The 13,274-nt window shown below is 57.9% G+C and overlaps 4 protein-coding genes across 4 annotated transcripts; 2 read left to right on the top strand and 2 right to left on the bottom strand.

Annotated features, from left to right (window-relative positions):
* Window positions 1–195: 195 nt before the first annotated feature.
* BROUX77_002315 (uncharacterized protein) lies at window positions 196–2,724 on the top strand (the record flags this gene model as incomplete). The annotated part of the gene is made up of 2 exons (XM_073746842.1): window positions 196–844; window positions 920–2,724. The coding sequence occupies 2 exons, from the start codon at window positions 196–198 to the stop codon at window positions 2,722–2,724; spliced, it is 2,454 nt and encodes an 817-aa protein (XP_073607397.1).
* A 2,717-nt stretch (window positions 2,725–5,441) lies between these two features.
* On the top strand, window positions 5,442–8,378 carry BROUX77_002316 (uncharacterized protein; the record flags this gene model as incomplete). The annotated part of the gene is made up of 1 exon (XM_073746843.1): window positions 5,442–8,378. One exon carries the CDS (start codon window positions 5,442–5,444, stop codon window positions 8,376–8,378), a length of 2,937 nt encoding a protein of 978 aa, XP_073607398.1.
* Window positions 8,379–9,113: 735 nt separating this feature from the next.
* Window positions 9,114–10,613, bottom strand: BROUX77_002317 (uncharacterized protein; the record flags this gene model as incomplete). Its single annotated transcript, XM_073746844.1, has 1 exon — window positions 9,114–10,613. The coding sequence occupies one exon, from the start codon at window positions 10,611–10,613 to the stop codon at window positions 9,114–9,116; it is 1,500 nt and encodes a 499-aa protein (XP_073607399.1).
* A 660-nt stretch (window positions 10,614–11,273) lies between these two features.
* On the bottom strand, window positions 11,274–13,262 carry BROUX77_002318 (uncharacterized protein; the record flags this gene model as incomplete). Its single annotated transcript, XM_073746846.1, has 1 exon — window positions 11,274–13,262. One exon carries the CDS (start codon window positions 13,260–13,262, stop codon window positions 11,274–11,276), a length of 1,989 nt encoding a protein of 662 aa, XP_073607400.1.
* Window positions 13,263–13,274: the final 12 nt, after the last annotated feature.

The raw sequence follows: 13,274 nt of genomic DNA on the forward strand, positions 1-13,274 counted from the left end.
TCTGCTAGAGGCGCGCTTAACCTGGTTCTGCCGGAGTTCATCCGGGCGGCTAACCCGAATTCAGCGCCTATCGCGGCTGCTGGGCACAAGGCCAGGGTCTAGCCCACTATCAAACTTTGACGTCAGACGTCTGTTGAAGAAATCTTTTCCTCGCCCTTTCAGCTCTGCGCAGCGCAGCCAAGACACACGCAAAATATGTACCGAGCATTATCGTCAAGGCCTTTCTGGCGGCCTGTCCAAGCCGGCGCCAAGACCCTAAATACACGAACCCTAGGCCGGGCCACGCCGCTATACTCGTCCTTGAGCACACATCTATCGACGAAGAGATTTATCGAAAGTGCTGCGGGCAGCGATAATGTGCCCCACGGAGACACAGCGACGAACCGACCAACTAGCATTGACAAAGCCCGGTTTCCGTCTCCAAGTTTGCCGGTCGAAAAAGAATGGCGGATGCCGTCTCTATCCTTCCTTGGCTCGTCTTCCACGCCACCCACATCGACGACACCCACGGACCCGGCGTCAAGGCCAGGCGACGCTACTCGGCCAGAACAGCCGACAGAAGATCAGGTGCCCATCAAGCGCAGCCTGCCTCCCGCGTGCACCGGCTGCGGTGCCTTTACGCAGACAAAAGACGCCCAACATCCGGGATACTTTGACACGAAGCGCAAGTCGGTGCGCCGTTATCTCGGGCTGGACGAGCGGCCAGAGAAGAAGGTGGTTGATGTCAAGGAGAATCACCAGGTCATGGCCGTCATTAACCAGATTGGCGCAGAGAAGCTGAAGCAGCTGGGAATTGATCCCAAGACGCTGATTCTGGAAGAAAACCCTGAGATGGAGCTGAAGAGTGAGTCTGGCTGCGGCTCGCCTGTTTCTACTGCTACCAGACAACTACGGGTGCTAACCTAGTACGTACGCTTAGAATCCCAGGACGGCACCACAAAACCACCCCTCTGCGACCGCTGCCACGTGCTTATCCACCACCACGTCGGTCAGTCAATTTTCCACCCGACAGTACACGCGCTCCACGAGACTCTCGACGAATCGCCTTGGAAGTACAACCACGTGTTCCACGTAATCGACGCCGCCGACTTTCCCATGTCTCTGGTGCCGCGGCTCCACCAGCTGATTGGCGACATTCGCCTGCGCACGCGCAACCGCCGATCGATGTCGACACATTTCCAGCATGACCGCGCCATCTCCATGAGCTTTGTCATTACGCGCAGCGACCTGCTGGCGCCCAAAAAGGAGCAGGTCGACGCGCTGATGCCGTACCTGCGTGAGGTGCTGCGCGAGGCGCTCGGCCGCGTCGGCCGCATGGTCCGCCTCGGGAACATGTGGTGCGTTTCATCCAAGCGCGCGTGGTGGACGCCTGACTTGCGCGAGGAAATTTACAAGCGCGGCGGCGCCTCGTGGCTTATTGGCAAGATCAATGTCGGCAAGAGCCAGTTGTTTGAGTCCGTCTTCCCCAAGGGCCGGTTGGCGGGTCCTTCTGGACACGCTGCTGCTGGCCAAGACGCGGTCGAGGCCGAGAACGGTTCGCAGATGATTGAGGAGCTCGACCCACTGAAGGTCGGCGAGTGGCTGCCGCCCGCTCGCAAAGAGGAAATGTACCCTGCCATGCCGACCGTTTCTGACGTAGCGGGCACCACGGCATCGCCGATCCGCATTCCTTTTGGCGGCGGCAAGGGCGAGCTGATTGATTTGCCCGGCCTGGCGCGCACGACGTTGACGAACCACGTCATGACCAAGTACCGAAACCAGCTCATCATGAAGTCGCGCATTGTGCCAGAGCAACTGGTCATCAAATCCGGACAGTCACTCATGGTAGGTGGAATGTTCCGCTTTACGCCGCGGTCTCCCGACGTCATCATCCTAGCCTACAACTTTACGCCCATGGAACCGCACATCACCCACACACAAAAGGCCATCGAGGTTACAGAGCAGCGGTCAGACCTCTTCATCAACAACATTGCTGTGCCTGGCGTGGGCTCCGACATGCAACTGGCCGGTTCATTTGAGCTACGCTACGACGTCACCAAGGAGCGCGCTGGGCCACTGACGCGCCGAAACGCCGTCAACTTCAAGGTGTCCGACCTGCCCTTCCGTGTACTGTCGATTGACATTCTAATTGAAAGTGTCGGCTGGGTCGAGCTAGTCGCCCAGGTCCGCACGCGCTCGCTCTATAACGACCGCCCCGCCAGCGACTACGAAGAGCGCAAATCGCCGCGCAAGAACTCGCCCGAAGCCTGGGACATGGATGCCAGCGAACGCCCGCCCAAGGCCAAGTACACGCCGCGCTTCAAGGGCGAGGGCCCGTGGCATCCAGAGTTTTCTCCGGCACCTGGCGCCGACCCGACGGACCCGTGGGCCAGCATCAACCAGGCTGCTGAGACGTCATCACGGGCAACCACGGGCAAGCAGAAACAGGCTAACGCGCGCTTTTGGGATACCACGGAAACTGGGGGCGATGTGCGGGGGCGGGCGGTCGCGGACGAAGAAGCACAGCGCGAGGACTTGCCCGAGCCAAACTGGCCGGTTATCGACGTCTTCTCTCCCCATGGTCACTTTATTGGCGCGCGCCGGCCAATGAACGGCTGGATGTTGAATAAGCCGCTGGTCACGGAGAAGCAGAAGCGCAGCCGGCCCCGCAAGAGCATGAAGGGCGAGAAGAAGAAGAGTAAGCGGCTATTGCGGATGGCAAAATCTACGTATTTCACGGGCTAAAGGAGCGGGGAGGGGCCGACGGGATGTGCGGCAGCGGCGTTTTGGCGTGCGGTTTCATGTGAATAGAAAGTTTTGGCCAGGACAGCGTCAGGACCGGGCCAGCCAGAGCCAGGACTTGGGAGGGGCGGGGGAGGAAGGCATCGCTGTAAAAGTAAATGTATGTAAGATATCTAGGCGGGCAAGCGATCGAGAACGGAACGAGCTGCGGAGGCGAACAAAGACCCAACCCAGACGTTGCGATTATATAATAGAAGAGAATACAAGCACAAAGGCCAGAACGCAGAGTTGAAGCGCCTGGAGGATGAGAACGGTGGCGGACCAGCCAATAAGAGAGATGATTCGGGTCCACACTTTGGTTGGCTCCCAGGCAAACAAGGGGACATGGAGCGGATCCCATGGAAGCTGGGCCCTATGGCTAAGGACGCTGTGTGCGTGTTGTGGTACTTGTACAGGGAGCGAAAGCGAGAACGAGACAGAGACAGAGGGATGCTGGGTCGTGTTTGTGTGTCTGTGGACCGCAAAGAAGCCAGCCAGCAGGGCGAGGGCACCTTTCTGTCTTTGGACTCTGGGACACGGGTCACCTGTAATTAAGTACAAGTGCGACCTGTGCATCGCATCGCATCTGCTGGCTGGCGGGCTTGTATCTTGAAATTTATACTTGGCCAAGTACCTGTACTTTGTGCTTGCTCTGGTGCTAACAGATCCTGCAGCTGCGACGGCAGGCATTGGCGTTGAATTTGAAACGTTTTTGGAAGCTGCCTCTTTTTTTTTTTTCTCTTTTCTTTTCGCTACAAAATCGACACAATGTGGAAATAGCGATAAATACATGGGATTAAAAAGACACCACAGCCAAGCGCATTGAAAAATCTAGGGCAGCGTGAGTAACACCCCAGAAGACAAAAAAAAAGAAAGAAAGAAAGAAGGAAACCCACACCAGCTCCAACATGCGAATACATGCATACTCTCGTCTTAGCTGTAAATCATGACTGACGACTCGGCTTGCGGCCTAGAGCGAGCCGTGTTCTGTGTCTCTTTTTTTCTCCTTTTTTTTTTTCGGGTGTGCGAGTTCAGGCGAAGAAAGACAGCTAAAAAGGCAGTCGCGACATGCGAAGAAAAAAATGGAAATCACACTTGGCTTCCTTCCTGATTGTCGCGATCGTGACTTTCCTGGAGACGCCCCTATTAAAGCTGGTGTTTTTTTTTTTCCTCTTCCTTGTTGCTTGGCCTCTGGTGGGCGTAGTCGCTGTGTAGGGCGTGTGCATATCTGGCTTCTCTTCTGGCTGCATGCAGAGTGCAGCTTGCAGGGAGAAAGACAGAAAGACAGAGAGAGTTTGTGTGGGCGAAAGTGGCCCATCGCGCACCCACCTGATAACCTTTTGGCACAGGGCTTTCTCGACACCCGTGCTTTTTGTGCTGCCAGTTCTCAGGCTGCTGATTGGCTGCTCTGGCTTGCGTGCCGGGTCTGAATTTCAAAGCAGGTCAGTCAGCTCCCTGGCCAGGCTAGGCAGAGACTTTGGCACATGTTCTGCAAGAGTCTGGGACGCGGTACTAGACCACATTGGGATGGTATAGTTTTAATTCGGCTAGCTGCCTTAAGACAGAAAATGGGTTCTGCAAATGAGAGGTCCAGCAAAATAGCGTGCTTCAGCAGCCACGCGCACCTAAAGCGAGCCCGTGAGCGCTGTGGACGCCCCTGTAAAACAGCGCACCAGCACCCGTTCCAGCGCAGTCGTCCCACTGTACCTCACTATACTGCTACCCCCAACAAAAGGAAGCAGCTGCCGTTTTTTCTCCAGCACCTACCACCCGCCCACCTGCTGCTTCTTGCCAGAGACACGCCAAACAAACGACCCGTTCTTTCCTGCTTGGTCGCTACTGCCTCGCCTCTGTTACTTCTGCTGCCACTGCTGCTGCTGCTCCTGCCGCCGTTGCTGGTTGCTACTTTCCTGCTTTCCTACCTTCCTGCTTTTCTACCTGCCTCCTGGGCCTGGATTCCCCCCCTCCTCTCGCTCTCTCCCAGTTTCTCTCTCTTTCCCACCAACTCACCAACTCACCAACATCGCCACTTTTGCCTTTGCCCGGCCAATTTGCTCTCCAGCATCTTGTTGTGTCTTCATTCTCGCCCAGCGGCCGCTGATCCCACATACGTTTTCTTTTCTCGCCCAGCTGCCTTTCAATTCTCGCTCTCCTTCTCAGCGTCTCCCGCTCTCTCGGTCGCTGCGCTACCCTCCATCGTGTCTGCCCGGCCGTGTCTCCAGCTTCTCTGCCACCACCGCCGCTGCGTCGTCCAGCCACGCCGGTCTCCGCGTTCCTCTCGCTCTTCTTGTCGGTCATCGCAATATCCGCCACCCGGCCTGCTCCTCGCGCACTTCCGCTTCCACCTCCATCCGCGGCCGGCCCATCCGTCCCCCAACGCGCTCCGGTGACTCTCCTGGAATTCTCAGTCTGCCGCCACTGCCTCCGTTGGCCTTCCAGTGACTCACCGCGCTGCCCCCGCCTGCCAACTTCCTCGTACTTGGTGTATTCCCGCCTCTCGACTCTCCTGGCGCATCTCTCCCGTCGCTCTCCTCCGCCCCCCCCCCCCCCCCCCCCCCCCCGTCACATCCGCACCACCGCCTCCACGTGCCACCCGCGGCGCCGCCATGCCCTTAAAACGCCTACAATAAGCCCCTATCCATCTCTTATTTTGTCCCTCTCCCAACGCAAACTCCAGGAGTATGATCGATAAGCACGCCTCGCTGTCAACGCAGCCCCCAGCGCACCACAACCATCCCATTACTAGCACCTGGGTCACGCCGCCCAAGCCTCCCTACGTCAAGACCGAAGCCGAGCCTGCGGAGGATGAGCCGTATACCATCAAATGCATCTGCAATGTGCCCGACGACGACGGCAACACCATCTACTGCGAAAGCTGCGATACCTGGCAACACATAGACTGCTTCTACCCCGACAACCGTGACGAAGCCCTCAACGAAAACTTTGCCCACTCATGTGAAGACTGCAAGCCGCGGATACTCGACCATGAGCGGGCCGTGGAACGCATGAAACGCTTCAGAGCCGGCATCGTCGAGGAAAACGAAGAAGAGGCCACGCGCCATGGCAAGAAGACCAAGCGCCAAATGTCCAAGAGCAGCAAAAAGAAACCCAAGCCTAGCGATCTTCTTCTTGCCAATGGTGCCGCTGCCGCTGCCGCCAATTACACCGGCGGTGCCTCTGAGTCTCTAAAGTCCTCCTCGGGCCCTACTACGGCCGACTCTCACAGCCACGGCCACCACCATTCACACAACCATCAACACAAAAAGTCAAAGTCTACCCACAAAATTCCCTCCTCACAACAACTACAAAATTCATTGCCCCCACCACCTCCGCCAGCCCATCTCGACAAGCGCAGCCCATCATATGCAAAGCTTCCGAGCCCAGCCTCAACACCCCCCGACCTGCCAGCCGACTTCGAACTCCACAACTACTCGACAGGCCTCCTCTCCCTCTACGAGTCAGATCTGCAGGTCGTTCAAAACAATTCCTTTGCCAGCATAGATACTTCCCGCACCATGACCAACTGGTTGAGAGACCACAAAACACTCTTCACTCAAACAAACCAGCACTACGAGGACGTCTTCCAACGCGCTGATGCTTCAATCATCTTGCGCAACAAGGACATCTACGTTGGCCAAATGAAAAGTCTTACCGTTGGGGCTACCGATCTTCGAATTCAGTATCTGGCGACCAGAGCCCCCATCGCTAAAGACACTCCCATAATTGAGCTCAACGGCCATGTCGGCCTCCAAATATCCTACTGCCAAGCCGCCCACAATAATTGGGGCGAGTTGTGCACTCCTCTACCCTTTGTCTTCTTCCACCCACTTCTCCCCCTCTACATCGATACCCGCAAAGAAGGCTCCGATGCCCGCTATATCAGACGCAGTTGCAAGCCAAATACCACCCTCGAAACCTATCTGTCCGAATCCCAGTATCACTTTTGGCTGGTGAGCGATCGCTACATTGGAGCCGACGAACAAATCACCCTGCCTTGGGACTTCCGCCTGCCCAAGGAAGTGCTGTCCAGAGTCTTGACCCTTCTGGGATTAAACGACGATGTTTCGAGTCAGCAACAGGAACCCGAAATGGATGCAGCCGAGTACCAAAACCACGCTGCCTGGCTCTACCGCGTTCTTACGGAGTATGGTGGTTGTGCCTGTGATCTCGGAGACAACTGTGCCTTCAAACGCTTCCATCGAAATTTCCTGGCAAAAACCCTGCAGCGAGCTGCTCCCACAGCCACTGCGTCCCCTGCTGTTGCTGGTGCTGCTACTGCTGCTACAAATACTTCTGCATCTGGTTGCTCTGTGCCACCCAAGAAAAAGACCGTCCGAAAATCAAAATCCCACGTTGTTTCCCCTACTAGCATCGTGCCCCTTGCTGATAGCCGGGCCCCCAGCGAGACTCGCCTAGATGATACAACAGAGTCTGATGTTCGCTCGACTTCCGCAATTGGCTCCCGCAGCAAGGCCTCCAGTAGAGAACGCAGCCCAACACGCCCAACGCCTGCATTTGACCAGTCCGGCATCCTTACCGAACCCACCGATCGAGACAAGCGCAAGGTTGCCATGTTGGAGGACACTTTTCGACGGATGGAGCAACAACCCCCCAAAAAGAAGAAACGCGTCACATCTGACGGGAGCCAAAACAACACCGCCAGCAAAGTAAACAAACCTCGCAACGAAAAGCCTGCCAGCAACGTGACATATTCTGACGCTGCCACCATGAGTGGAAAGTCTCCTTCTCCGGCCTCGGCTGCATTCACTGCCCCTTCAAGACGCAGCACATCTCGACAGACTTCCGCTGTGCCTCAATCCCGTCAAACATCTCTGGCGCCGTCTCCGGCCACCACAAATGTCACGACTTGCTACATTGATGCCAGCACGCAAACAGACCCAAACGAGGACGACTTTTTCTCTCCGCCGCCGCCACCACCGAGTCGGCCGATCCGACGAGTTGTTTCTCTGGCACAACGCTTACTGAATGCCCGCAAGTCACAACTAGCCGAGACAGCCCGCCGTGCTAGCTTTAGTGGAGGGTCAGTCGGCATGTTGTCAACCAGTAGCACAAATACCAATGGTGCTCGAAAAAAGCGTCTCTCAGAGTCTTCAAACACAATCATCTCAGAAGACCACGCAACATCCGACGGCCCCCATCAACCCCCAACCGCCCCAGACGCTACTACTATTACAAGTAATGATTCTCAAGAGCCCCCAACTACAGGCAGAAAGTCCGTCGACTTCCGTGTACAGTTCCCTCCGGCTCTAATCATAGGCCCCGGCGCCCTCGGTCTCCCTTCCACTGCTGGCACCACTCCTCTCTCGGCCACTTCGCTGGTGCAGTCGCCGTTTGCATCATCTCTGCAAAACCCCTTTGGCAGCGCCGTTTCACCCGTCAACCCTAGCCCGGTCAAGAAGAAACTCAGCCTTAGTGATTACACCAAGAGCCGGGCCAATAAATCTGCCGCTGCAGCTGCGTCCCACAAGACACTCACATCGTCCAAGCTTGGGACAGCCGAAGAGGCCGCTGAAGAGGACACCGCTGCTCCCAGGGAGGACATCTCATTACCAACTGCTGTGCCGGCTGCTGTCGGGGCTGCACCAGACAGCATATAAACTTGCTGGTACTCTCTACTCCCCTCTATTCCTCTTTTGAAACGTATCTTTCTTTTTTTCGTTTTTTTTTCCCAAGTGTGTATATCTATATCCCTTCTAGCTCTGTGTCTCTTCTGCTCTTGTTGATAGGTTTCCTTTTCTGCCTGGCATCCATAGGTATTGGCCCCTCCGGTTTTTTTCTTTTCTGCTTTGCGTCTTTTCTTTGGTTTTGCTGGCATGGAGCATATTTGTTTTTTTTTCTTTCTTCGCTGCGGCTTTTTACCTACTCGATGACGGTCACTTCTTGACGAAGGGCTCCCAAAAAATGGGAGATGAATGGTTGTTTCTTGTGTGTTTCTTGCTTTTTTTTTTTTCTTTTGGGGGAGGAGGGAGTGGACTTGGTCTTGGATTCTCTATTCTTTTTTTTTCTTTTCTCTTCTTTATATTTCTTGTTATTACATACATGACCACAGTTCTCTTCTCCTCCATCTTCACTCTCACGGGTTCTCTCCTCCTCCTCTTCTTCCTCCTCCTCCGCATTCTACGCCCTCACTCATCTCCCCTGTATTTTCCTCTCGGCAATGTCCTCTGCTGGACATCGCTTGCTCGCATGACAGAGGAATGAAAGTATACTTTGTTCTTTGATGTAGTTTTTTTTTTGGTTATATTCACATATACAGTTAATCTAAAAAAATCAAAAAGGGATCTACTTACAATAAATCAGAGGACCAAAACAGTCGGTTCTTGTCCGCCCATCTACGCCGGCAGTATGCTCCAATTGTCCGCCTGGAATACCAGCAACGCCAACTTATGCCGCACAAACAACCCGCACAATCCAACGACCAGCTGAAGCATGGTGACTTCGAGCGCGAGGCGGTCCTCGCGCATGGGGCCGCGCATGACGAGCCAGAGATTTAGCAGGGTTAAGTTGCTCGTCTCGACAAAGTTGCCCTCCTTGTCTAGGGAAATGCTGACGCAGCGCAGAGCAGCGAGCAGGCGCAGAGCCGCGGCGACGGGCGCAATGGGCTGGCGCGCGGGCGACCAGGGGGTGACGGAGGGCTCGAGCAGGCCGGACCCGGTGTTGAGGCGGGGCAGGCGGTGGCGGGGGCAGGGCACGAGGCCGAAGATTTGGGGGGTGGAAAAGGCAAAGTTGAAGAGCTGTGGGATGAGCAGCAGGCCGAGCGTCTTGGAAAAGTGGCCGAGGATGCCGACAACGGCAAAGACCATGCCGGAGAAGTAGCAGTAGGTGTCGCCGACAAAGACGCGGGCGGGGAACCAGTTGTGGCGCAGCAGGGCGAGTGACACGCCGAGCCACGGCAGCAGCAGGTACAGCGAGAACAGGTGCGACTCGACGGCCGGGTGCGGGTAGGCCGTCAGCAGGTACAAGCTGTCATTGAGGGCGAGTAGCAGCGCGATGACGACGCACTGCGAGACTTCGATGCCGTTGATGCCGGCCAGCATGTTGATGCTCTGCGGGCAAAACATGGCCACGCAGGCCATGTAGACATAGTACAGCGCGCCCAGGTCAAACAACTCGCCGAGGTACGGCTGCAGCGGCGTCGGGATGATGATGGACGTGACGCCAAAGTCGACAAAGTACACGGTCAGAATCGGGATGGACGCCAGGCCCGGGATCCACCACTTGTGGCGCCAGCGAATGTCAAACAGGTCGTCGCCCACGCCGAGCAGCGCAATGCACTGCAGCGAAATGATGGCCGAGAGGTAGGACGCCAGCTTGTTGTGCGGAAACTTGTGCAGCAGGCGGCCCTCCTGCACGTGCTCTGGGCCGGCGCCGGGCGCGGGGTACACGACGTCCTTGTTGCCGCCGCCCGACGTCGCGGCGACAATGTCCTTGAAAAAGGGGAATGGGATAAAGGCAATCACCACCAGGATGTAGACCACGGCGCACACGGCGCCCATGCACTCGGGCAGCTCGGGCTGCGCGCGCTTGCACAGGTCGCGCCCGCGGAAGCCGGCGCGCATAAACGTCGGCCCCAGCCAGCGGATCATGGCGTGGCACAGCACAAAGGCCAGGCCGCTGAGGCCCAGCGATGCGAGCAGCGGCTCCGACGTCTCGTGGCCGACGGCGTGCACGAGCACTGCAATGCTGCCGGCGCTGACGCTGGCGAGCACCAGCTTTTCGGTCGCTGAGTGGCTGGTGGACACGGTGGTCGGAGTATGTGGTGGTGCCACCGCGGGGGAGCTCGGTCTAGGCGCGGGGGAGTCGCGGGCGGTCGTGGAGGACGGTGGCGCCATGATGCACACAGGTGGTGGTAGGGGTGGGTGAGAGTAGGTATCGGTCTCGCGCGCGGTCCATTGGGGGGGGCAGCGCTGGATGGAGATGAAGCGGCGCCGGGGGGGGCAGAATGTGAGAAATGCGCGACTGGCCAACGGTGTTTGATGCTGCGCGGGACGGCAAAGGACGTCATGCTACGTTTGCGCTCGAAGCTTGTGATCAGCGCATTCGATGAAGTGGCCTTTGTCGATGCGACGCGGCAGCTGGCAGCACTAGTCAGTGGCAGCTGGCAGACGCGATTCGCCCACACAGGAATATCCTCGCTAAACGAGCCCACTAAACGAGGCTAAAACACCCCCTTGCCCGCCCAAGTCTTGATCCGCTTCCTCACTCTCCTCGGTTATTGCTTGTTGTGGACAGAATCTGTGCGTCCTGTCCGTGTTTTGGACTTCCTTCCCCCCTTTTTTTCTTCTTTCTCGCCTTCGGTGTTTCTTTTGTTGGCTCCTGACACAATCTAGAACGAGAAGGGACCTGCATTGGTTGCGAATCCTGCCACTTCAGCAAAGCCACGCTGGTTCTATCGGTATTAAGGGTTATATAGTTCTCAGGGTTGCGCTAATACAAGGGCTTTAACACCCATTCACGTTCATGGTTACACAGTCGCTCAGCCCAAACCTCACTCACACCAACCTCCATTGCACTAAGCCGCTGAATGCAACCGATCCGCAGCCCCGATTCTCGTACTTGTCAACCGTAAGCCCCGTGACAGGCGTTCCGTTCAACTGCGTCGGCACGGCAATCATGAATGTCTCACCTGCGTTGCCCAGGTCTTTGGGCTGCACATCGATCCACCACCAGAAGCCATCCGTCTTCATCGCCACCCACTGGCCCGCCACACGGATCAGGTACGCCCGATGGTTCTGCGGCAGCTGCAGCTCCGGCGGCACGTGTACGCACGCGCGCGAAACCTGGATGCGCACCGGCTCGCTGCCGTCTACGCGGACATCGCGACCGACCGGCCCGACGCTGAGAGGCGACAGGGCCTCCTTGCTAAAGTCGGCAAAGAGGAGCGGCGCAGGCCCGTTGGCCGGGCCCAGGATGTACTCGGCCCACGAGGGCACGCGGCCGTCGGCGCGCAAAAAGTGCGCGCGGTCGCTCGGGAAATGCCGCAGGCCAAAGACCTCGTTGGACGCGCAAAAGTACTGCGGCGAAAAGCCGCGCTGGTAGCCGGCGCCCGACACCGAGCCGGCGCCCCAGCACGCGTCGACGAGCTTCCACTCGCCGCCGTCAAGCTGCACCGCGTTCCATGCATGGCCTGTCGCGTTCTCGGCTGGCACCGGCTGGCCCGGCTCCAGGTCCACGTGGCCGATGCCCTTGCCGTGGCCCGAGACTACGATGCACTGCAGGCCGGCGCGGCGCGCAATGGCTTCGAAGCAGTCGGCGTAGCCAGCGCATACGCCCTTGCCCTCACGGATGACGTCCTCTGGCGTCATGGGCCGCACGCAGCCTTTACTAAACGAGTCCCAGTCGTAGTCGATGTTGTGGTGGTGCCACGTGAAAATGGCACGTGCTTTGTCAGTAGGCGACGGGAATGGATCACAGAGCACACGTGCAAGGTAGCCAATGGCATCGTGGGCTGGGAGAGACTGGCGGGGGTACTGGGCCGCAACGCGGTCTGGCTCGGAGAAGTCACGACAGTGGAGACAGCCGGCGTTCTGGACTGGTTCCCGAAGACGGCGCTTTGAGGCATCGATGCTAGCGTGAGAGGGTTTGGAGGCTATGGGAACTGGGGGCGGCACGTCTTCGGGCTCATCTTCAGCAAGTTGCACAGATTGCACGAGTTGCACAGGCTGCACAGGTTGTATGGGTTTTACACGCTGTACGGGCTGTTTGGGTGGTGCGGGGGGGAGACGACGGGCTTGCAGCGCAGGAGCTGAAGGCTTGCGCGCAAGCGAGGATGCAGAAGGCGGTGTTGATGTTGCTGGCCGGCTTGGGACGACTGGGATTGGAGTTGGTGCTGAGGTCTCAGCTGCAGCTGCAGCAACTAGAGCTTTAGGGCGCCGAGGAGGAAGAGCCGGAACTGGTCTACTCGCAGCCACAGGTGCAGCAACCCGTGCTTCAGCCTCGCGCTCTCGCTTGGAAGGCGGCAGCACAGGGAGCGCAACGGTTCCAAAGGCCGGCGGAAGTTTTCGAGTGCTAGTGGTCGTCTCGACGCTCGTGGCCATGGAGTACTGCGAGTTGAGCGAACGCTCAGACGATGTAGAGCTGTGGTGGTGCAAGGTGGGGAAGTGGCTCGAGGACGAGGCCGGACGGGACGGCATGCTCCGCCCGGTCGGGGCCCCGGTAGCCGGCGGAGCTTGACGCGGCGGAACTGGTGGCGGCGTCGCAGATACGATCGAAGCCGAAGCTAGAGATGCAGGGATGCTCGGGACTCGACGCGGGAGAGGTGGCGGCTTAGTACTCGGACGGTTGGGACGGGAGGGCAGAGACGGCGGAGGAGGCCGTGGCGTGGAGCCGGTCGACTTATTCTGGGCGCCGGTTGGAGGCGGAGGCGGAGGTGGGCGGCGAAAGGCCGGGGCGGCTGAGGGCGAGGACACGGCCTGCTGTTGGTTCAGGGCCTTGATGCGATCGGCCAGCGAATTGAAGCGGGGCTCTTCGACCTCGCTCATGGCTGTAGACGG

This window comes from Berkeleyomyces rouxiae, assembly GCF_048999995.1.
Source record: "Berkeleyomyces rouxiae strain 22BRR77 chromosome Unknown BrBRR77_ptg000002l, whole genome shotgun sequence".
NCBI lineage: Eukaryota > Fungi > Ascomycota > Sordariomycetes > Microascales > Ceratocystidaceae > Berkeleyomyces > Berkeleyomyces rouxiae.